Here is a 25717-nt window from a genome sequence, read left to right on the forward strand (position 1 = left end):
GCGACCATGGGACGTAATGGGCCGTCGAGGTTCAAGGTATCCTGTGGGTAATCAGGAGGATCTGGAGACGCGTCGGCTGCAAAAGCAGTGACGTGGTCGTCTGTCACAGACCGGAGCGTGGCCACCACTATGCCTTCAAGTAACACTTGCTTCGTCAAGCCAAAATTGATGACGGGGAGACACATCCGATTAGCGGCAAGGGTAACGACGGAGTGTGGCACAGAGACGTCGCGCGCCAGGAGGACGTCACGAATAGGTGCAACGACATAGTCGCCATCAGGCACGGTTACCGTTGAGGCCAATTCGACGAAGGTTAGGGCTTTTGGAGGTAACCGAACAAACGCTGTAGTGCAGAGGGTGTTCGGTTGTTCGGGGCGAACGTCGGAAACAAGAGGAATCTCGAGGCACAGCGTACCGGTGGAACAGTCAATAAGGGCAGAATGCGTCGTCAGAAAGTCGAGCCAGAAGATGAGGTCGTGAGGGCAACTGGTCAGCACGGTGAACAGGACTGGAACGTGGCGGCCAGCAATTCCTACGCGTGCAGTGCACATACCACTGACGGCAACAGTGGCGCCATTGGCGACGCGTACGGCCCGAGTGATGGCAGGCGTAAGAACTTTTTTGAGGCGGCGACAAAGATTAGCGCTCATTATGGACACTTGGGCTCCAGTATCAACCAATGCCTTGAATGGAACACCATCCACGTCTACGTCAATTAGGTTCGCGTTCGTGAGGAGCGTCAGCGGAGGATTTGTACAGGACGGACGGGATGCAGCACTACCTCCAAGAGCTGCATGGCCTAGTTTTCCGTCCGGCGGTTTGGCGAGGAAAAGCGGCGAGGTTGGGGTGACGGGGAGCGACGGCGTTGAGGCGACGGTGATAGCCCGGAGGAGCGGCTGTCAGGGGCATCAGAAGTAGAGTACGGACGGCGAGCTGAGTAACGGCGAGCGTCGGCGTATGGGGGAGGAGCAGGAAATGAGCTCCAGTACGGCGGCATCCAGGTGCTGTGGGAGTGGCGGGATACGTGACCAACTCGGTGGCAGCGGAAGCAGATCGGTTTGTCGTCGGGGGTAGGCCATTCAGCAGGATTGCGTGGTCGGGGAGCGAAATACTGCTCGTTGAAGGATGTGGCCATGGGAATGGATGCCGAATCAGGTCGGGAGACAGAGCAGGCGGTAGGGATGCCAAGGTTTGCAATTTCTTGCCGCACAACTGCTTGTATGACGGAAATAGTAGGGGCCGCTGGGTCAAAGGTACCGTCGAGGGGTCGTGGATGAAGGGGGGCCGGACTCGCCGCTTCAATCTCACGGCGAACGATACGAGTGACGTTCTCTTGAAAAGGTCGTGTGGCAGGAAGAGTGGAGCAAGAGGACGTGGCAGGGGTGTTTGGGAGCCGGGAAAACTGTGGGACGACGCGGCGGCTTTCGGCTACCTCGAAGCGGCGGCATTCTTTGACGATGGCGTCGGCAGTAGAGACGTCGTTATAGACGAGCAAATTTAAGGCGTCGTCCGCGATGCCTTTCAGGATATGGCCCACCTTGTCAACCTCGGTCATGTGCTCGTCGACTTTCGGGCAAAGCGCGAGCACTTCCTGTATGTAGGCGACATACGATTCTGTCGACGACTGGACACGGGTAGCAAGCTCCTTTCGCGCAGCCTGTTAGCGACCTGACGGGTTGCCAAAGAGGTCGCGAAGCCTCTCTTTGAAAGTGTCCCAGCTAGATATCTCAACCTCATGGGTGCGAAACCAGACAATCGGTGTCCCGTCCAGATAATATATCACATTGGCAAGCATGATGGTAGGGTCCCAGTGGTGGCTTCGGCTAACACGCTCATACATGCTGAGCCAGTCGTCGACGTCAACGCCATTTTGGGTGGAGAATGTCCCAGGATCACGGAGACTAGGAACCGTAACGTACGTTGTGGTAGGCGCCGCAGGTGTAGGTGGCGACGGGGTGTTTCCATCGGAAGCCATGGCTGAGAAGACGACGGTGCGGCCGCTTCGGAGCTCCGTGGCGAGGACGGGGAACGTTCCACCTCCACCACGATGTTACGCGAAGAACGAGTCAGTAAGACGGGCAACTATTTACAAGTTGTATTTACAACAGCGGTTGCAGCGGTGACCGGTTAGGTTCACAGCGCGAGCCCAGCTCGTTCTTCCTCTTCTTTTCTCGAGTGATGGCACCCGCGCGCCTCGGTCAAACAATCAAATACCACACGCGCGTAGCAATATCATAAGAAGCCAACAAGCAATGACACCAAGGACAACATAGGGGAAATTATTTGTACTTACTAATTGAAATAAAGAAATAATAAAGTAATGGAAATGAAAATAATAAAAAACAACTGTGCGCAGGTGGGGAACGATCCCACGTCTTCGCATTACGCGTGCGACGCTCTAACCATTGAGGAACCGCGGAGCCGTTTTCCCACCCACTTCCCCATCGTTCCCCACCAGCGGTGTTGCGTGAGGGGAGAGTGCATCGCTGCGAAGAAATGTCACCCTCGCTGACACTCTCGCAAACCTCTGCTATGCGCGCGTTCCTTGTCTGTGCAAGCTCTCACCTGTGTTCTAACTGCTCCTCAGTAAGGACCAATGAAAACTCGCCAAGCGTCTCAGCGTGCTCGCTTGCCAGTGAGGAGTTCATAACTGGAAGGACGCTCTGCAGCGTTGAATTGCACATTCCGCCACCCCAAAATCTCATGTTGGCCTACACCCAAACTACAAGTTCATCCACCCCCAAGTTTCAAGTTGGCCCAACCCCCCATTTCAGTTGTGCCAACCCCAAATTACCAATTGGTCAACACCCTAATATTACATTTCTAAATTTTCTGCTTTTTATTAAATCTTATTTCTTCTACCTTAGAACATCCGTTGCAAAAAATACAGCTAGAATAACTTTTCCGAATTATCAAGAGAAATTTTTTTTTCCTGATTTCGTGTCATACCTTTATAAAGACGACGGTTCTGTACTTTTTGAATACCTGACATGAGTTATCTTCATGAATTACTGATAGAGAAATTGTGCTTGTGCTTTCATATTTTCATCTGTATTTTTGTCCAGCAAGGTAACCCTGAATTCTGAAGCGTTCTTTGCTATCTTTGAAGGCAGAATGAACTTTCCAAGGTCTTTAAACAGCTGTCCGCTTCAACCTTTGACGGAGTGAGTTAAGCGACTAATCAGACAAGCTCATGCAAAAGAGGGAGAAAAAGCAAAGAATGATGGACCGTCGTTTTTGAAACAGCAGTTCGTACAACCTACACTGGGTGGCACCACCTGTGTACATAGCTCCAGCGCAGGTGAGGACAATGTGTGATTCCGAAATGCGTCGGGGGGAGCGGCCGTGCACATCGTTTATAACGCTGGATGATGAACAACATTAATAACAGAGGGCGGCACGAGTGCTAGCTCCCCTGCGCTTCCTGGGGAGTTAAAATTTGTTAGGATGAAAAGACGAGGGCAACATGAGCCCCTTGTACTCTCCAGGGAAATGTTACGCGACGAGAATGCGCGACCGTATACGAACCTCGGAAACTGTCGATACAGCATACAGGCACTCGCATTATGTAGTTAAGCGGAGTCGAAATTTGCGACCACGTTTCTCTAAACGTATAGACGTTCAATGATGTGAGTGTGCTGTGGCGTTTCCTGTCAATACTCATCGTTTACTGAGTATCACGTATGATCGGCAACCACGTCTGTGGTATTATTTCTAAAGAAACGTAATCCTGTCTAAGGATCCATGGTTACAATGACGCTATCGTACTAGCATAATTTTTCATTATACTTTCTAAACAGTCAAGTAAAGCGGGATTAACGTTCGCTTTTCACAGTATGCCAGGATTGTCTTCCAGCAGTGTTACTCCCTTATAGTCAATGTTTTCCCATATAATGTGAAGAAAGGGGAAGGATATGAAACCTAATCACATATGGACCATGAATTCGGAACTCAATTTTAAACGCTGTGTCCCACTGTTCCTTATATTCAATTTTACTTACTCAACATTCATGGAGTCAGATGTCATGCGATTACGGCCAATAGAGTTACTCTGTAGTAAGTACTTTCAGGTGCGTGCTATTTTTCCGAGTGCAGTTGTCTTCATTTGTTTAAAAACGTTTTCTTCTGTTTTTCCTAACGGTGCCTTCAGAATGAGAAATCAGTTTTGCTTTTGTCTGTGTGTTACAATAAACAAAAAATGTGATGTCTTTATCCAAGGTACCGAAGAACATCGGAAACATCGCATTCATCTTCATTATTGAATGATATTGCGGACCTCATAAGTAATTTCTTGGTTTCGATTGGTTGCTAGTGAAGGTTAAAATTAGGATTTCCTATAGTCCTGCTGATCCGTGGATTGGTCAAGTAAACCTATTCGTCGCCAAACCAGCCTATCCGTCGCCATACGTTCTCTTATTTAAAGATGCGTGAACTTCGGACATGGTGGGTCACCCTAATTTAGGTGTGACATAAAAGTTTCGCTAAGCTCCCGATAAAAAAAAAACAAGGATTTAATCTTGCATTCGTGACCATGACAGAACAAGACGCACATAAATTCCTATATGAGAATAACGTACACGCCATCAATTATACGAGAGTGTCCCTTATCAGCCCAGAAAGTCGGTAACCAAATCTGCCAAATAAAAACACTAGCGGGCTATGCCTTAAACGAAACGTATGCGATAGATAGCGCCAGCCAAGTTTTGCATCAATAGGAACCTCTACGTATTTGACACAGACTGGTTCATTTATTACTTGTTATCGGTGGTGCAGAAATATCAACTAGTAGGTTGAAAGAAACAAGAATGATCAAGGTGGTTTTGCTATGATTCAGTGTTACTAGAAGATTCTCAAGGTAATCTTCAATGCAGTCACTGATTGTCACTAGAAGATGCGATGAACACTTTGACGTCTGGATAGACGCAGTTCTACGCTATCGCACAAAGGAATTTAACCTAACAGAAGGTTAAATACTTCCTGAGAACAAAGACAACGCTTACAATCTCACCTTGATTCGTCATTTGTTATTATACACAGTTGACCTATGTTTGTATTTGCGATGAATGACCTTTCGTTCTGTATTCTCTTCATTCCTGTAAAGTCACGTCTGTGTATTGCTTTGGGACCTTTCTATCCTGACTTCGATTTTTTAAATGTGTATGTATGTATGTATGTATGTATGTATGTATGTATGTATGTATGTATGTATGTGTGTATGTATGTATGTATTGCAACGTTGTAGTGTCGGTGGAAAACACAGCAGTAAAGCTTTGAATCACGAAACGAACTCTTTATTGGGTGAACATTTGTCCAGAAAAGCAAGTGACTCTCAAACCACAGCGGCAGCGGCGAGCGCAGTCGCCGATGGTTGAAATTTAATCATCGAGGCAAGCGCATCCACTTTTACACGTGACTCATCGAAGGTTCCAGCGTAATTGCTGGCGCCCGCGTGCCTTCCTGAAAGTACTATGCAATTCGCGTCGCGCATGCTGTCTCATTACAATGTTGGGCGAGAACATAGACACCAGGTAGAACAAAGGATCACATTCGAGTAAGTTCCAAATCATGCAGGCACGTCTTGCGCTGAACGATAATAAAAAGTTAGTGGTGAAATACAGTCCCATGAAAAAGGATAAATAAGTACACGTTCAATATGTATGTATGTATGTATGTATGTATGTATGTATGTATGTATGTATGTATGTATGTATGTATGTATGTATGTATGTATGTATGTATGTATGTATGTATGTATGTATGTATGTATGTATGCATGCACGTATTTTTGTGCGTGTGTCCAACTGCGATCCCGCGTACTGGGGTTTGTGGTTAGTACGTGCTCGAATTCCTTCATCCGCCTGCTGTGCTGATGCGGACAGGGTTCGAAAACAGCCGTTGGAACGTCTTGGGCCACGTCCTTGAGTATGCGGCAAACTGTACATATGTTCCCCTTTCAGCGAACCTCGTTAACGTCTGCATGTGACATTGTAGATGCGGGGCTTGATATGTAGCGCTCCTCAATGAAACTCTTTGACGCCAATTGGAAGCACATCGACCTGCTGTGCGGAAGCGGACAGGGTTCGACACAAACCATCGGAGCATCTTGGGTCACTCTGTATGTGGCAAACTGTACATATGTGCCCCCTTCAGCGAGCCTGGTTAACGCCTACATGGGACATTGTAGATGCGGTGCTGGATATGTAGCGCTCCTCAATGAAACTCTTTGACGCCGACTTGGAGCACTGGGTCTGTGCCACTTGGTCTGCGCTGGCCGTCAATGAATCTCTTCGATGCCAATTTGGGTCTCTAGGTACGTGCCACTATAGATACGCCGCTCTTTAGTGGGGCCGGGAACCACTTTTTATAAAAGTCGAGAAATGTATTTAAAGCTAAAATAGACTATTTCAGAAACTCGTTGTTGCAAAAGTATTTCAATGAGTTAAAAAAAGCGGTGTTATTGAAAATCTAACCTCGCGTAGGACCCCGTTCGCTGTGCTCACGTTCCTTCTTCTCTGACTTGAACTGCGAAGGCTACGGCGGAGCGGAGCTTGCTGACAACGCTCTGTCTACTAAACGTTGCCGTGGCGGCCAGTTAAAATTTGATATTGAATGTTCGCGTAGCAGCCGTTACCTTTGATTTTGGCGCCTACGACGCGCCATACGTTGCCAAAGGCGGTTATCCCCCGTGAGCCGCAGTGCGCTCAGCCAGCGGACTTGTTACGGAACCCTGCGGCTGCCGCAGTATCTACGCTGCGTAGCACACCGCCGCTACATGCAGCTGTAGCGACTGTAGTGCGTATGGACAGCGTTTGCTTTGTCAACGACAGGGCTTGATGAGCGCGCTCGCACTCACAAGCTTCAGTCTCGCCACACTACGGGGTGCGGACCGGCTTTGTCCTGCATAAGCTTGACTGGAGGATAGTAGCCACATCCAACTTCCGCATTTTAAAGCGCTATCACGCTCAATACGAAGCCAAAACTGCCAAAGCATCTAAAAAAGAGCGGCCAGGAGTGAGCGTGCGCTGGCAAGCGTGCGTCTGGTCTGACCATAGGTTTCGCGTTGTTCGAGGATAGTTGATTGTTCAAAACTAGTCGAAATAAGAAATTAGCGAAATCTCACGGCTACAACACCGATAAGCCGGGTGACCAGAGTATAATTCCTTCACGGAGGCCACGGCCGAGCGTGAGTAGAAAAAAAATTTTCCGGAAGTACGTACTTATAAATATTTGAAAGCAGATTTTCACTTACTTCGTCCTGTTAACTAGATTGTGTCAATAAATATGCAGAATAACAACAGGAAGAAGCACACAGTTCCAAACACCCTTCTTGTTTCTTTGAGATGCTGGGCTTTACGCGCCGGGTACAACTGCCAAATTAGGCCGAGATGTTCACAGCATCGTATGCTATCCACGGACTGTGTTTTTTCACCAAGCCCGACGGGTGGTTGAAGACGCCTTGAATGTCGTTGACACTAACTATCCTAAGTAAGTAGGTATCTGTCACCGTTAGTGAGCCGCCCTGCAATGACGAATACAATACTGTATATATACTATGCTGGGCAGATTCAAGCCTACGTCGTACGGGTTCCTCAAGGACAGCAACGCAACGGTTTAAACTCACTGGGTTTGCGCCGTTAATCAATGAACCTCTCGGCAACTTCAGACACTGAGATGCATTCTCTTCGTGAATGGTAGATTTAAAGAAAATTGTGTTTTTGCTTTCATATTTTCATCAGTGTTTGTATGGACGATGGTCACTGTGTATTCTTAAATGATCCTTCATTTCTTTGCAGCCAGAAAATCGGGTCGTATACGAACTAAACAGCTAACACTTTTACGGACGGCCGACAGAAAATGAAATATCAGGTAGCTTATGTATTAAATAATTTCGAAGGAAAATTGAATTTCAGTAACACTATAAACATTTTCAAAAATAACACAAACATTTATTAATCATTTCTGAATTAAAATACTTTCAACAATAATGTTTGCTACGGTTCTTTATCCACTGGATCGGGTGAGTACTGAAGGAGAAATAAACTACAAAGAAGTGTTGTTGGATAGACCTTTTCCAAAAAGTTGTTTGCAATATTTAAACCCGGTGTCACCGTCATTCTACATCGCGCTAAAATATATCAGGAGTGGCGTGCGATTGCAAAGTGCGTCATGGGTTGGGGCCGTGCGAAATCGTTTATAATGCTGAGCAGTATGACTAACCGAGGGTGTCACGAGTGCTGTGATCCCTGCCACATCACGTGCTTTAGAGTTACAACGCGCTACAATAAAAAGACGAGAAAAATATCAGCACCCTTCGCATCCAGGAAAATTACGCCATCGAGAATGCGCAATGGTACGAGCCTCGGAAACTTACGTTGCAGCCTACCGGCGCACGGAATGTGCAAATAAGGGCTCTCGAAGCTCATGGGTGCATTTCTCTAAAATAATTATACTTTCAAAGATATGAATATGTTGTCGCGGTTCAAATCAGCACGCGTTATTCAGCGGTTGTCATGTATAAAACGACAACGTTGTGAGTGGCATTGCGTATAAAGGAACGCCTTCCCCTTCAAGTGGTCGTAACTTACAACCACAGTGTATAGTGTTCTCGTATTGTATTAGCTTTCCTAAACTTTCAAATGAAGTACGATTTCAGTTCGATGGTCCCGTATTGGCAAATTTTTTTAAGCACTGTTATTACCATAAAGTCGGCGTTTCTAAGTTTTATAAATAAATGTTTAGAGAGGGGAACGATAAGAAGATATTAGTACATGTGAACGATTACTCGTGAACAAAGATTGAATAGTTGGGTTCATATATTCAATGTTACGCAACAGTCGAGGAGGCAGATGACATGCGATGATTCAGAACTGAGTCACTCTGATGTAAGATCTTTCTAGTGCGTGTTACTTTTAGCGATTTAAATGTTTCTTTTTGTTTTCAGAACCTTGCTCTACTGTTTTTTCCAATGGTGTCAATAAAATAAGGCACCATTTGTGCTTTTGTGCGTGTGATGCAATAAACAAAAATGTGAGGCTTTAATGCTGTTTATGCGCAACGTTCACATCACTAATGTTGGTAATGCACAATTTCCGAAAGAACATCGTAAACATTTTACAGTTGCCCGCACTTTTCAGTAATATGTTGAAATTGGTATTATGTTTACGTTCGATGGGCTGTTTGGGAATATTAAAACAAGGCTTCACTAGTCCTGGCGATTCGTGTTTCTCGTTCACATAGCGGCCAGTGGTAATATTTTATTTAATTCAGAATGTGGAGACATAAGGCAATGCGGGTTGTTGTCTATTTTCGTGCGACATTATTCAGGTACACAACAAATAAAATTTGCCCAGCATTTCCCTTATGTGCAACTAAGGGATGGCATGTATGCCGCATCGCTCCAAAACAAGACCTAAATTCTAGTGCGCACAGAACTTACATGTGATAACTAATAAAGAGATAATAAAATAAATAAATAAATAAATAAATAAATAAATAAATAAATAAATAAATAAATAAATAAAGAGCGGCGGTGACCCTGTCTGCGAGTTGAAGCACCAGCGGGATCTGCCTTAGGCCTAAAATATTTGACGTGATTGCGCCAGCTTAGTGTGGTGTCGTTTAAAATATCTGTATATTACAGCAAAGTTGTTAAGGGTTCAGTCTCCGATGGCCGTGTTCGCGTGTAGAAAAAAAAAACTCTCATTGGCTCGAGCATTTTTTGTTTCGCGCCTTTAATATAAAGTATGAGATGATTTAACGTAAAAGGCATGCGCTGCCGGTATTTTGTTTTATGACATTTGTTTATGGGCTGTCATTCTCAAAATTGTGAGGAGCTGTATAAACTGGGACATGTAGCAGCACCAGCAACGCGCAGAACTGTTGTCGACGGCGGCATAGTTTTGCCCGCGTTCGCACCGAACGCGCGGGGCGTTGGTGATGTGTTTATGAAGAACGTGCCAACCTTTGCCGTACACCCTATGGCGGTGTACCGTAGCGACCATAAGGCCATGGTCCCTCTGGTCACTAAATAAAAGAAAATCTCCGCACCATATATATATATATATATATATATATATATATATATATATATATATATTTCTCATTCTTTAATTGTTCAAATAACAAATTACACCATAACATCTTAATAGTCATAATTGGAAATTCATAATTCCCACCGTAGTACAGCTTCACTGGTCTTCCATCTCCACCCCAGTGGAAGGGCTGACAATTTTCTTTTGATGCATAATTTTTGTGAATTAGTTTTTGCTGGTATTGCAGAAATATTATTTGGTACATGGAAAGAATGACGCACAATCCACGCACTCATGTCAACAAGAGTGTTACTCAAAGATTCTCAAAGTAATAATAAAATACTCAGAAATATTATTTTACTGCTTGCTCTATGTAGCGACTAAATGTCCCTTGAAGATTCGAAGAACGGAATGTAGTCTGGACAGACGCCATTACAATGGGCCATCGGACAACAACATTTACCGAAACAAAATGTTAACTGATGCACGAGAAAGAACAGAGCTCACCTTCGCTGATTATAATGACGTCTAAAAGACTAGTTGGAAACAGCAGGGAGCACGAGGTCTCATAACACCATATTGTAAATATTATCAAGTAAGGTTTAAGGCAATGGGAAAAACAACACCATCTAGAACTTTTGTGCTTGCTTCTTTCCAGAAAAAGGAATAGCGCCACCTAAAATAGTGTTGAGGCAGCTTATTATCGATATTTTATTGAATAACTGCGCTCTGCTGTGGAAGGGAGATAGCTGGCGTTGGCAGTTACAAAAACGTGTGTGTTCTAGCGGAGAGCGAGGCGGCAACGCTTCTAATATCACTAGAACTTCTGTCGGAGAAGATGCGTCGAAATTCCCTGCAATCACAGCATTCACGAGACAACCAACAACTGCGTAGAGCGGGCAAATCAAGTTTAATCAAGTTTATTTTACATGGCGTGAAATTTAATTTGCCGGCTCGTCGCCGTTTATTGGTGTCGCCGCGAATTCTCTGATTTCAGTGCATTTCGATCCGTCTTCTACAACGGAAGGTATAGTGGAATTAGAATCAAAGCCACCTCGCTCTGGCCAAGTACACACAAGTTTACGTAACTGCCTGCGCCATATACCTCTTTTCCACAGAAGAGCGCAATTATTCTATAAAATATCCAGTGTGTTTTCTCGCTGTCGCTGTTGTCAGCACACTCAGCAGTTATCGTCCCTATTTGTTTGGGAACATTTTATAGTCGTAAAATGGTGACTGTGGCCTCCACTAGCTTTCATCCATAATATACTTTACATGTCTCAGTTCTTAAGCTTCGCGCCAGCGGAAGTACCTGTTTTTCTAGTACACAAATCTCCGCTAAGTGCATGGTTGATCAAAAAGCTTCCTTTTTCAAGAAAGCTTTTTAGTAATGTGTTTTCATGCAATCTTTTAATTAGTCCCCATGCGCAGCAATACAGTGCTCCCTGCAGTTTGAGTGAAGCTCAAACAGCAGTAGGGTTTTCGAAACGTGCTCGTTTAGAGACTTTCAGGCCATACTAAGTACTATTGAGGTCCGATGGGAGGGCCGTATTGCTGTGGAATGGAAAGAGACTATTCAAAGATGAGAGTGCTTCAAAGCACATAAATTTCTTTCTTCATGTGTCCCCATCTCCCCGAATGAATGAATGAATGAATGAATGAATGAATGAATGAACAGTTAACTTTATTTGTCAGGATTAAAACCCTGCTGGATCTGTGGGGGTGGGCGGCGACAGAGACATCTACTCGTGGTGGAGCCCCATCACCTCCACGGCCCAGCGCAGGACGTCGTCCTGCAGACCAGGCTCGGAGCTGCCTAGGGCAGCCCCCCAAAGCTCCACACCCTTAAGGCGGGGGGGAGGGGGGTGGTCGGGGCATTCTAGAAGTATGTAGTTATAGTTAGAATAAGGGGCTGTGCAACGATAGCAGCTGGGATCGAGAAATTGATCGGGGTATAGTTTATTCAGCAGTGACGGAGTGATGGCGTGTGTCTGCCGTTGTCTCCATAAGATTTCCAATTCCCTCGAGTGGGGACGAGTGAGAGGGGGTAAAGTGCGTCGAGATTACGTGTAGTGTTGACAGATGTCGTAATATGTTATCAGTATTTCACGCGAGGCGCCGGCCTCAGCCTCCCCTTGTGTTGTCTGTGTCTGGTTCGTGAATCCTCGGGCACAGGCATGGGCGGCTTCGTTGCGGGAGGGGAGAGTGCATCGCTGCGAAGAAATGTCACCCTCGCTGACACTCTCGCAAACCTCTGCTATGCGCGCGTTCCTTGTCTGTGCAAGCTCTCACCTGTGTTCTAACTGCTCCTCAGTAAGGACCAATGAAAACTCGCCAAGCGTCTCAGCGTGCTCGCTTGCCAGTGAGGAGTTGATAACTGGAAGGACGCTCTGCAGCGTTGAATTGCACATTCCGCCACCCCAAAATCTCATGTTGGCCTACACCCAAACTACAAGTTCATCCACCCCCAAGTTTCAAGTTGGCCCAACCCCCCATTTCAGTTGTGCCAACCCCAAATTACCAATTGGTCAACACCCTAATATTACATTTCTAAATTTTCTGCTTTTTATTAAATCTTATTTCTTCTACCTTAGAACATCCGTTGCAAAAAATACAGCTAGAATAACTTTTCCGAATTATCAAGAGAAATTTTTTTTTCCTGATTTCGTGTCATACCTTTATAAAGACGACGGTTCTGTACTTTTTGAATACCTGACATGAGTTATCTTCATGAATTACTGATAGAGAAATTGTGCTTGTGCTTTCATATTTTCATCTGTATTTTTGTCCAGCAAGGTAACCCTGAATTCTGAAGCGTTCTTTGCTATCTTTGAAGGCAGAATGAACTTTCCAAGGTCTTTAAACAGCTGTCCGCTTCAACCTTTGACGGAGTGAGTTAAGCGACTAATCAGACAAGCTCATGCAAAAGAGGGAGAAAAAGCAAAGAATGATGGACCGTCGTTTTTGAAACAGCAGTTCGTACAACCTACACTGGGTGGCACCACCTGTGTACATAGCTCCAGCGCAGGTGAGGACAATGTGTGATTCCGAAATGCGTCGGGGGGAGCGGCCGTGCACATCGTTTATAACGCTGGATGATGAACAACATTAATAACAGAGGGCGGCACGAGTGCTAGCTCCCCTGCGCTTCCTGGGGAGTTAAAATTTGTTAGGATGAAAAGACGAGGGCAACATGAGCCCCTTGTACTCTCCAGGGAAATGTTACGCGACGAGAATGCGCGACCGTATACGAACCTCGGAAACTGTCGATACAGCATACAGGCACTCGCATTATGTAGTTAAGCGGAGTCGAAATTTGCGACCACGTTTCTCTAAACGTATAGACGTTCAATGATGTGAGTGTGCTGTGGCGTTTCCTGTCAATACTCATCGTTTACTGAGTATCACGTATGATCGGCAACCACGTCTGTGGTATTATTTCTAAAGAAACGTAATCCTGTCTAAGGATCCATGGTTACAATGACGCTATCGTACTAGCATAATTTTTCATTATACTTTCTAAACAGTCAAGTAAAGCGGGATTAACGTTCGCTTTTCACAGTATGCCAGGATTGTCTTCCAGCAGTGTTACTCCCTTATAGTCAATGTTTTCCCATATAATGTGAAGAAAGGGGAAGGATATGAAACCTAATCACATATGGACCATGAATTCGGAACTCAATTTTAAACGCTGTGTCCCACTGTTCCTTATATTCAATTTTACTTACTCAACATTCATGGAGTCAGATGTCATGCGATTACGGCCAATAGAGTTACTCTGTAGTAAGTACTTTCAGGTGCGTGCTATTTTTCCGAGTGCAGTTGTCTTCATTTGTTTAAAAACGTTTTCTTCTGTTTTTCCTAACGGTGCCTTCAGAATGAGAAATCAGTTTTGCTTTTGTCTGTGTGTTACAATAAACAAAAAATGTGATGTCTTTATCCAAGGTACCGAAGAACATCGGAAACATCGCATTCATCTTCATTATTGAATGATATTGCGGACCTCATAAGTAATTTCTTGGTTTCGATTGGTTGCTAGTGAAGGTTAAAATTAGGATTTCCTATAGTCCTGCTGATCCGTGGATTGGTCAAGTAAACCTATTCGTCGCCAAACCAGCCTATCCGTCGCCATACGTTCTCTTATTTAAAGATGCGTGAACTTCGGACATGGTGGGTCACCCTAATTTAGGTGTGACATAAAAGTTTCGCTAAGCTCCCGATAAAAAAAAAAAACAAGGATTTAATCTTGCATTCGTGACCATGACAGAACAAGACGCACATAAATTCCTATATGAGAATAACGTACACGCCATCAATTATACGAGAGTGTCCCTTATCAGCCCAGAAAGTCGGTAACCAAATCTGCCAAATAAAAACACTAGCGGGCTATGCCTTAAACGAAACGTATGCGATAGATAGCGCCAGCCAAGTTTTGCATCAATAGGAACCTCTACGTATTTGACACAGACTGGTTCATTTATTACTTGTTATCGGTGGTGCAGAAATATCAACTAGTAGGTTGAAAGAAACAAGAATGATCAAGGTGGTTTTGCTATGATTCAGTGTTACTAGAAGATTCTCAAGGTAATCTTCAATGCAGTCACTGATTGTCACTAGAAGATGCGATGAACACTTTGACGTCTGGATAGACGCAGTTCTACGCTATCGCACAAAGGAATTTAACCTAACAGAAGGTTAAATACTTCCTGAGAACAAAGACAACGCTTACAATCTCACCTTGATTCGTCATTTGTTATTATACACAGTTGACCTATGTTTGTATTTGCGAAGAATGACCTTTCGTTCTGTATTCTCTTCATTCCTGTAAAGTCACGTCTGTGTATTGCTTTGGGACCTTTCTATCCTGACTTCGATTTTTTAAATGTGTATGTATGTATGTATGTATGTATGTATGTATGTATGTATGTATGTATGTATGTATGTGTGTATGTATGTATGTATTGCAACGTTGTAGTGTCGGTGGAAAACACAGCAGTAAAGCTTTGAATCACGAAACGAACTCTTTATTGGGTGAACATTTGTCCAGAAAAGCAAGTGACTCTCAAACCACAGCGGCAGCGGCGAGCGCAGTCGCCGATGGTTGAAATTTAATCATCGAGGCAAGCGCATCCACTTTTACACGTGACTCATCGAAGGTTCCAGCGTAATTGCTGGCGCCCGCGTGCCTTCCTGAAAGTACTATGCAATTCGCGTCGCGCATGCTGTCTCATTACAATGTTGGGCGAGAACATAGACACCAGGTAGAACAAAGGATCACATTCGAGTAAGTTCCAAATCATGCAGGCACGTCTTGCGCTGAACGATAACAAAAAGTTAGTGGTGAAATACAGTCCCATGAAAAAGGATAAATAAGTACACATGTCAATATGTATGTATGTATGTATGTATGTATGTATGTATGTATGTATGTATGTATGTATGTATGTATGTATGTATGTATGTATGTATGTATGTATGTATGTATGTATGTATGTATGCATGCACGTATTTTTGTGCGTGTGTCCAACTGCGATCCCGCGTACTGGGGTTTGTGGTTAGTACGTGCTCGAATTCCTTCATCCGCCTGCTGTGCTGATGCGGACAGGGTTCGAAAACAGCCGTTGGAACGTCTTGGGCCACGTCCTTGAGTATGCGGCAAACTGTACATATGTTCCCCTTTCAGCGAACCTCGTTAACGTCTGCATGTGACATTGTAGATGCGGGGCTTGATATGTAGCGCTCCTCAATGAAACTCTTTGACGCCAATTGGAAGCACATCGACCTGCTGTGCGGAAGCGGACAGGGTTCGACACAAACCATCGGAGCATCTTGGGTCACTCTGTATGTGGCAAACTGTACATATGTGCCCCCTTCAGCGAGCCTGGTTAACGCCTACATGGGACATTGTAGATGCGGTGCTGGATATGTAGCGCTCCTCAATGAAACTCTTTGACGCCGACTTGGAGCACTGGGTCTGTGCCACTTGGTCTGCGCTGGCCGTCAATGAATCTCTTCGATGCCAATTTGGGTCTCTAGGTACGTGCCACTATAGATACGCCGCTCTTTAGTGGGGCCGGGAACCACTTTTTATAAAAGTCGAGAAATGTATTTAAAGCTAAAATAGACTATTTCAGAAACTCGTTGTTGCAAAAGTATTTCAATGAGTTAAAAAAAGCGGTGTTATTGAAAATCTAACCTCGCGTAGGACCCCGTTCGCTGTGCTCACGTTCCTTCTTCTCTGACTTGAACTGCGAAGGCTACGGCGGAGCGGAGCTTGCTGACAACGCTCTGTCTACTAAACGTTGCCGTGGCGGCCAGTTAAAATTTGATATTGAATGTTCGCGTAGCAGCCGTTACCTTTGATTTTGGCGCCTACGACGCGCCATACGTTGCCAAAGGCGGTTATCCCCCGTGAGCCGCAGTGCGCTCAGCCAGCGGACTTGTTACGGAACCCTGCGGCTGCCGCAGTATCTACGCTGCGTAGCACACCGCCGCTACATGCAGCTGTAGCGACTGTAGTGCGTATGGACAGCGTTTGCTTTGTCAACGACAGGGCTTGATGAGCGCGCTCGCACTCACAAGCTTCAGTCTCGCCACACTACGGGGTGCGGACCGGCTTTGTCCTGCATAAGCTTGACTGGAGGATAGTAGCCACATCCAACTTCCGCATTTTAAAGCGCTATCACGCTCAATACGAAGCCAAAACTGCCAAAGCATCTAAAAAAGAGCGGCCAGGAGTGAGCGTGCGCTGGCAAGCGTGCGTCTGGTCTGACCATAGGTTTCGCGTTGTTCGAGGATAGTTGATTGTTCAAAACTAGTCGAAATAAGAAATTAGCGAAATCTCACGGCTACAACACCGATAAGCCGGGTGACCAGAGTATAATTCCTTCACGGAGGCCACGGCCGAGCGTGAGTAGAAAAAAAATTTTCCGGAAGTACGTACTTATAAATATTTGAAAGCAGATTTTCACTTACTTCGTCCTGTTAACTAGATTGTGTCAATAAATATGCAGAATAACAACAGGAAGAAGCACACAGTTCCAAACACCCTTCTTGTTTCTTTGAGATGCTGGGCTTTACGCGCCGGGTACAACTGCCAAATTAGGCCGAGATGTTCACAGCATCGTATGCTATCCACGGACTGTGTTTTTTCACCAAGCCCGACGGGTGGTTGAAGACGCCTTGAATATCGTTGACACTAACTATCCTAAGTAAGTAGGTATCTGTCACCGTTAGTGAGCCGCCCTGCAATGACGAATACAATACTGTATATATACTATGCTGGGCAGATTCAAGCCTACGTCGTACGGGTTCCTCAAGGACAGCAACGCAACGGTTTAAACTCACTGGGTTTGCGCCGTTAATCAATGAACCTCTCGGCAACTTCAGACACTGAGATGCATTCTCTTCGTGAATGGTAGATTTAAAGAAAATTGTGTTTTTGCTTTCATATTTTCATCAGTGTTTGTATGGACGATGGTCACTGTGTATTCTTAAATGATCCTTCATTTCTTTGCAGCCAGAAAATCGGGTCGTATACGAACTAAACAGCTAACACTTTTACGGACGGCCGACAGAAAATGAAATATCAGGTAGCTTATGTATTAAATAATTTCGAAGGAAAATTGAATTTCAGTAACACTATAAACATTTTCAAAAATAACACAAACATTTATTAATCATTTCTGAATTAAAATACTTTCAACAATAATGTTTGCTACGGTTCTTTATCCACTGGATCGGGTGAGTACTGAAGGAGAAATAAACTACAAAGAAGTGTTGTTGGATAGACCTTTTCCAAAAAGTTGTTTGCAATATTTAAACCCGGTGTCACCGTCATTCTACATCGCGCTAAAATATATCAGGAGTGGCGTGCGATTGCAAAGTGCGTCATGGGTTGGGGCCGTGCGAAATCGTTTATAATGCTGAGCAGTATGACTAACCGAGGGTGTCACGAGTGCTGTGATCCCTGCCACATCACGTGCTTTAGAGTTACAACGCGCTACAATAAAAAGACGAGAAAAATATCAGCACCCTTCGCATCCAGGAAAATTACGCCATCGAGAATGCGCAATGGTACGAGCCTCGGAAACTTACGTTGCAGCCTACCGGCGCACGGAATGTGCAAATAAGGGCTCTCGAAGCTCATGGGTGCATTTCTCTAAAATAATTATACTTTCAAAGATATGAATATGTTGTCGCGGTTCAAATCAGCACGCGTTATTCAGCGGTTGTCATGTATAAAACGACAACGTTGTGAGTGGCATTGCGTATAAAGGAACGCCTTCCCCTTCAAGTGGTCGTAACTTACAACCACAGTGTATAGTGTTCTCGTATTGTATTAGCTTTCCTAAACTTTCAAATGAAGTACGATTTCAGTTCGATGGTCCCGTATTGGCAAATTTTTTTAAGCACTGTTATTACCATAAAGTCGGCGTTTCTAAGTTTTATAAATAAATGTTTAGAGAGGGGAACGATAAGAAGATATTAGTACATGTGAACGATTACTCGTGAACAAAGATTGAATAGTTGGGTTCATATATTCAATGTTACGCAACAGTCGAGGAGGCAGATGACATGCGATGATTCAGAACTGAGTCACTCTGATGTAAGATCTTTCTAGTGCGTGTTACTTTTAGCGATTTAAATGTTTCTTTTTGTTTTCAGAACCTTGCTCTACTGTTTTTTCCAATGGTGTCAATAAAATAAGGCACCATTTGTGCTTTTGTGCGTGTGATGCAATAAACAAAAATGTGAGGCTTTAATGCTGTTTATGCGCAACGTTCACATCACTAATGTTGGTAATGCACAATTTCCGAAAGAACATCGTAAACATTTTACAGTTGCCCGCACTTTTCAGTAATATGTTGAAATTGGTATTATGTTTACGTTCGATGGGCTGTTTGGGAATATTAAAACAAGGCTTCACTAGTCCTGGCGATTCGTGTTTCTCGTTCACATAGCGGCCAGTGGTAATATTTTATTTAATTCAGAATGTGGAGACATAAGGCAATGCGGGTTGTTGTCTATTTTCGTGCGACATTATTCAGGTACACAACAAATAAAATTTGCCCAGCATTTCCCTTATGTGCAACTAAGGGATGGCATGTATGCCGCATCGCTCCAAAACAAGACCTAAATTCTAGTGCGCACAGAACTTACATGTGATAACTAATAAAGAGATAATAAAATAAATAAATAAATAAATAAATAAATAAATAAATAAATAATAAATAAATAATAAATAAATAAATAAATAAATAAATAAATAAAGAGCGGCGGTGACCCTGTCTGCGAGTTGAAGCACCAGCGGGATCTGCCTTAGGCCTAAAATATTTGACGTGATTGCGCCAGCTTAGTGTGGTGTCGTTTAAAATATCTGTATATTACAGCAAAGTTGTTAAGGGTTCAGTCTCCGATGGCCGTGTTCGCGTGTAGAAAAAAAAAACTCTCATTGGCTCGAGCATTTTTTGTTTCGCGCCTTTAATATAAAGTATGAGATGATTTAACGTAAAAGGCATGCGCTGCCGGTATTTTGTTTTATGACATTTGTTTATGGGCTGTCATTCTCAAAATTGTGAGGAGCTGTATAAACTGGGACATGTAGCAGCACCAGCAACGCGCAGAACTGTTGTCGACGGCGGCATAGTTTTGCCCGCGTTCGCACCGAACGCGCGGGGCGTTGGTGATGTGTTTATGAAGAACGTGCCAACCTTTGCCGTACACCCTATGGCGGTGTACCGTAGCGACCATAAGGCCATGGTCCCTCTGGTCACTAAATAAAAGAAAATCTCCGCACCATATATATATATATATATATATATATATATATATATATATATATTTCTCATTCTTTAATTGTTCAAATAACAAATTACACCATAACATCTTAATAGTCATAATTGGAAATTCATAATTCCCACCGTAGTACAGCTTCACTGGTCTTCCATCTCCACCCCAGTGGAAGGGCTGACAATTTTCTTTTGATGCATAATTTTTGTGAATTAGTTTTTGCTGGTATTGCAGAAATATTATTTGGTACATGGAAAGAATGACGCACAATCCACGCACTCATGTCAACAAGAGTGTTACTCAAAGATTCTCAAAGTAATAATAAAATACTCAGAAATATTATTTTACTGCTTGCTCTATGTAGCGACTAAATGTCCCTTGAAGATTCGAAGAACGGAATGTAGTCTGGACAGACGCCATTACAATGGGCCATCGGACAACAACATTTACCGAAACAAAATGTTAACTGATGCACGAGAAAGAACAGAGCTCACCTTCGCTGATTATAATGACGTCTAAAAGACTAGTTGGAAACAGCAGGGAGCACGAGGTCTCATAACACCATATTGTAAATATTATCAAGTAAGGTTTAAGGCAATGGGAAAAACAACACCATCTAGAACTTTTGTGCTTGCTTCTTTCCAGAAAAAGGAATAGCGCCACCTAAAATAGTGTTGAGGCAGCTTATTATCGATATTTTATTGAATAACTGCGCTCTGCTGTGGAAGGGAGATAGCTGGCGTTGGCAGTTACAAAAACGTGTGTGTTCTAGCGGAGAGCGGGGCGGCAACGCTTCTAATATCACTAGAACTTCTGTCGGAGAAGATGCGTCGAAATTCCCTGCAATCACAGCATTCACGAGACAACCAACAACTGCGTAGAGCGGGCAAATCAAGTTTAATCAAGTTTATTTTACATGGCGTGAAATTTAATTTGCCGGCTCGTCGCCGTTTATTGGTGTCGCCGCGAATTCTCTGATTTCAGTGCATTTCGATCCGTCTTCTACAACGGAAAGTATAGTGGTATTAGAATCAATGCCGCCTCGCTCTGGCCAAGTACACACAAGTTTACGTAACTGCCTGCGCCATATACCTCTTTTCCACAGAAGAGCGCAATTATTCTATAAAATATCCAGTGTGTTTTCTCGCTGTCGCTGTTGTCAGCACACTCAGCAGTTATCGTCCCTATTTGTTTGGGAACATTTTATAGTCGTAAAATGGTGACTGTGGCCTCCACTAGCTTTCATCCATAATATACTTTACATGTCTCAGTTCTTAAGCTTCGCGCCAGCGGAAGTACCTGTTTTTCTAGTACACAAATCTCCGCTAAGTGCATGGTTGATCAAAAAGCTTCCTTTTTCAAGAAAGCTTTTTAGTAATGTGTTTTCATGCAATCTTTTAATTAGTCCCCATGCGCAGCAATACAGTGCTCCCTGCAGTTTGAGTGAAGCTCAAACAGCAGTAGGGTTTTCGAAACGTGCTCGTTTAGAGACTTTCAGGCCATACTAAGTACTATTGAGGTCCGATGGGAGGGCCGTATTGCTGTGGAATGGAAAGAGACTATTCAAAGATGAGAGTGCTTCAAAGCACATAAATTTCTTTCTTCATGTGTCCCCATCTCCCCGAATGAATGAATGAATGAATGAATGAATGAATGAACAGTTAACTTTATTTGTCAGGATTAAAACCCTGCTGGATCTGTGGGGGTGGGCGGCGACAGAGACATCTACTCGTGGTGGAGCCCCATCACCTCCACGGCCCAGCGCAGGACGTCGTCCTGCAGACCAGGCTCGGAGCTGCCTAGGGCAGCCCCCCAAAGCTCCACACCCTTAAGGCGGGGGGAGGGGGGTGGTCGGGGCATTCTAGAAGTATGTAGTTATAGTTAGAATAAGGGGCTGTGCAACGATAGCAGCTGGGATCGAGAAATTGATCGGGGTATAGTTTATTCAGCAGTGACGGAGTGATGGCGTGTGTCTGCCGTTGTCTCCATAAGATTTCCAATTCCCTCGAGTGGGGACGAGTGAGAGGGGGTAAAGTGCGTCGAGATTACGTGTAGTGTTGACAGATGTCGTAATATGTTATCAGTATTTCACGCGAGGCGCCGGCCTCAGCCTCCCCTTGTGTTGTCTGTGTCTGGTTCGTGAATCCTCGGGCACAGGCATGGGCGGCTTCGTTGCGGGAGGGGAGAGTGCATCGCTGCGAAGAAATGTCACCCTCGCTGACACTCTCGCAAACCTCTGCTATGCGCGCGTTCCTTGTCTGTGCAAGCTCTCACCTGTGTTCTAACTGCTCCTCAGTAAGGACCAATGAAAACTCGCCAAGCGTCTCAGCGTGCTCGCTTGCCAGTGAGGAGTTCATAACTGGAAGGACGCTCTGCAGCGTTGAATTGCACATTCCGCCACCCCAAAATCTCATGTTGGCCTACACCCAAACTACAAGTTCATCCACCCCCAAGTTTCAAGTTGGCCCAACCCCCCATTTCAGTTGTGCCAACCCCAAATTACCAATTGGTCAACACCCTAATATTACATTTCTAAATTTTCTGCTTTTTATTAAATCTTATTTCTTCTACCTTAGAACATCCGTTGCAAAAAATACAGCTAGAATAACTTTTCCGAATTATCAAGAGAAATTTTTTTTTCCTGATTTCGTGTCATACCTTTATAAAGACGACGGTTCTGTACTTTTGAATACCTGACATGAGTTATCTTCATGAATTACTGATAGAGAAATTGTGCTTGTGCTTTCATATTTTCATCTGTATTTTTGTCCAGCAAGGTAACCCTGAATTCTGAAGCGTTCTTTGCTATCTTTGAAGGCAGAATGAACTTTCCAAGGTCTTTAAACAGCTGTCCGCTTCAACCTTTGACGGAGTGAGTTAAGCGACTAATCAGACAAGCTCATGCAAAAGAGGGAGAAAAAGCAAAGAATGATGGACCGTCGTTTTTGAAACAGCAGTTCGTACAACCTACACTGGGTGGCACCACCTGTGTACATAGCTCCAGCGCAGGTGAGGACAATGTGTGATTCCGAAATGCGTCGGGGGGAGCGGCCGTGCACATCGTTTATAACGCTGGATGATGAACAACATTAATAACAGAGGGCCGGCACGAGTGCTAGCTCCCCTGCGCTTCCTGGGGAGTTAAAATTTGTTAGGATGAAAAGACGAGGGCAACATGAGCCCCTTGTACTCTCCAGGGAAATGTTACGCGACGAGAATGCGCGACCGTATACGAACCTCGGAAACTGTCGATACAGCATACAGGCACTCGCATTATGTAGTTAAGCGGAGTCGAAATTTGCGACCACCGTTTCTCTAAACGTATAGACGTTCAATGATGTGAGTGTGCTGTGGCGTTTCCTGTCAATACTCAATCGTTTACTGAGTATCACGTATGATCGGCAACCACGTCTGTGGTATTATTTCTAAAGAAACGTAATCCTGTCTAAGGATCATGGTTACAATGACGCTATCGTACTAGCATAATTTTTCATTATACTTTCTAAACAGTCAAGTAAAGCGGGATTAACGTTCGCTTTTCACAGTATGCCAGGATTGTCTTCCAGCAGTGTTACTCCCTTATAGTCAATGTTTTCCCATATAATGTGAAGAAAGGGGAAGGATATGAAACCTAATCACATATGGACCATGAATTCGGAACTCAATTTTAAACGCTGTGTCCCACTGTTCCTTATATTCAATTTTACTTACTCAACATTCATGGAGTCAGATGTCATGCGATTACGGCCAATAGAGTTACTCTGTAGTAAGTACTTTCAGGTGCGTGCTATTTTCCGAGTGCAGTTGTCTTCATTTGTTTAAAAACGTTTTCTTCTGTTTTTCCTAACGGTGCCTTCAGAATGAGAAATCAGTTTTGCTTTTGTCTGTGTGTTACAATAAACAAAAAATGTGATGTCTTTATCCAAGGTACCGAAGAACATCGGAAACATCGCATTCATCTTCATTATTGAATGATATTGCGGACCTCATAAGTAATTTCTTGGTTCGATTGGTTGCTAGTGAAGGTTAAAATTAGGATTTCCTATAGTCCTGCTGATCCGTGGATTGGTCAAGTAAACCTATTCGTCGCCAAACCAGCCTATCCGTCGCCATACGTTCTCTTATTTAAGATGCGTGAACTTCGGACATGGTGGGTCACCCTAATTTAGGTGTGACATAAAGTTTCGCTAAGCTCCCGATAAAAAAAAAACAAGGATTTAATCTTGCATTCGGACCATGACAGAACAAGACGCACATAAATTCCTATTGAGAATAACGTACACGCCATCAATTATACGAGAGTGTCCCTTATCAGCCCAGAAAGTCGGTAACCAAATCTGCCAATTAAAAACACTAGCGGGCTATGCCTTAAACGAAACGTATGCGATAGATAGCGCCAGCCAAGTTTTGCATCAATAGGAACCTCTACGTATTTGACACAGACTGGTTCATTTATTACTTGTTATCGGTGGTGCAGAAATATCAACTAGTAGGTTGAAAGAAACAAGAATGATCAAGGTGGTTTTGCTATGATTCAGTGTTACTAGAAGATTCTCAAGGTAATCTTCAATGCAGTCACTGATTGTCACTAGAAGATGCGATGAACACTTTGACGTCTGGATAGACGCAGTTCTACGCTATCGCACAAAGGAATTTAACCTAACAGAAGGTTAAATACTTCCTGAGAACAAAGACAACGCTTACAATCTCACCTTGATTCGTCATTTGTTATTATACACAGTTGACCTATGTTTGTATTTGCGATGAATGACCTTTCGTTCTGTATTCTCTTCATTCCTGTAAAGTCACGTCTGTGTATTGCTTTGGGACCTTTCTATCCTGACTTCGATTTTTTAAATGTGTATGTATGTATGTATGTATGTATGTATGTATGTATGTATGTATGTATGTATGTGTGTATGTATGTATGTATTGCAACGTTGTAGTGTCGGTGGAAAACACAGCAGTAAAGCTTTGAATCACGAAACGAACTCTTTATTGGGTGAACATTTGTCCAGAAAGCAAGTGACTCTCAAACCACAGCGGCAGCGGCGAGCGCAGTCGCCGATGGTTGAAATTTAATCATCGAGGCAAGCGCATCCACTTTTACACGGACTCATCGAAGGTTCCAGCGTAATTGCTGGCGCCCGCGTGCCTTCCTGAAGTACTATGCAATTCGCGTCGCGCATGCTGTCTCATTACAATGTTGGGCGAGAACATAGACACCAGGTAGAACAAAGGATCACATTCGAGTAAGTTCCAAATCATGCAGGCACGTCTTGCGCTGAACGATAACAAAAAGTTAGTGGTGAAATACAGTCCCATGAAAAAGGATAAATAAGTACACATGTCAATATGTATGTATGTATGTATGTATGTATGTATGGTATGTATGTATGTATGTATGTATGTATGTATGTATGTATGTATGTATGTATGTATGTATGTATGTATGTATGTAGTGTATGTATGTATGTTATGTATGTATGATGCATGCACGTATTTTTGTGCGTGTGTCCAACTGCGATCCCCGTACTGGGGTTTGTGGTAGTACGTGCTCGAATTCCTTCATCCGCCTGCTGTGCTGATGCGGACAGGGTTCGAAAACAGCCGTTGGAACGTCTTGGGCCACGTCCTTGAGTATGCGGCAAACTGTACATATGTTCCCCTTTCAGCGAACCTCGTTAACGTCTGCATGTGACATTGTAGATGCGGGGCTTGATATGTAGCGCTCCTCAATGAAACTCTTTGACGCCAATTGGAAGCACATCGACCTGCTGTGCGAAGCGGACAGGGTTCGACACAAACCATCGGAGCATCTTGGGTCACTCTGTATGTGGCAACTGTACATATGTGCCCCCTTCAGCGAGACTGGTATAACGCCTACATGGGAA

At 44.1% G+C, this 25717-nt stretch overlaps 1 protein-coding gene across 1 annotated transcript in view; it reads right to left on the minus strand.

Annotated features, from left to right (window-relative positions):
• Positions 1–11773: 11773 nt before the first annotated feature.
• LOC125947692 (fatty acid synthase-like) overlaps positions 11774–25717 on the minus strand; it is a 58752-nt gene continuing 44808 nt past the window's right edge. The window contains exon 5 of the mRNA XM_049672925.1: positions 11774–11910. Within this exon, the coding sequence (XP_049528882.1) occupies positions 11774–11910 (137 nt within the window). The remainder of the gene's footprint in view (positions 11911–25717) is intronic.

The sequence above is a fragment of the Dermacentor silvarum genome, chromosome 8 (genome assembly GCF_013339745.2).
Source record: "Dermacentor silvarum isolate Dsil-2018 chromosome 8, BIME_Dsil_1.4, whole genome shotgun sequence".
Taxonomy (NCBI): domain Eukaryota; kingdom Metazoa; phylum Arthropoda; class Arachnida; order Ixodida; family Ixodidae; genus Dermacentor; species Dermacentor silvarum.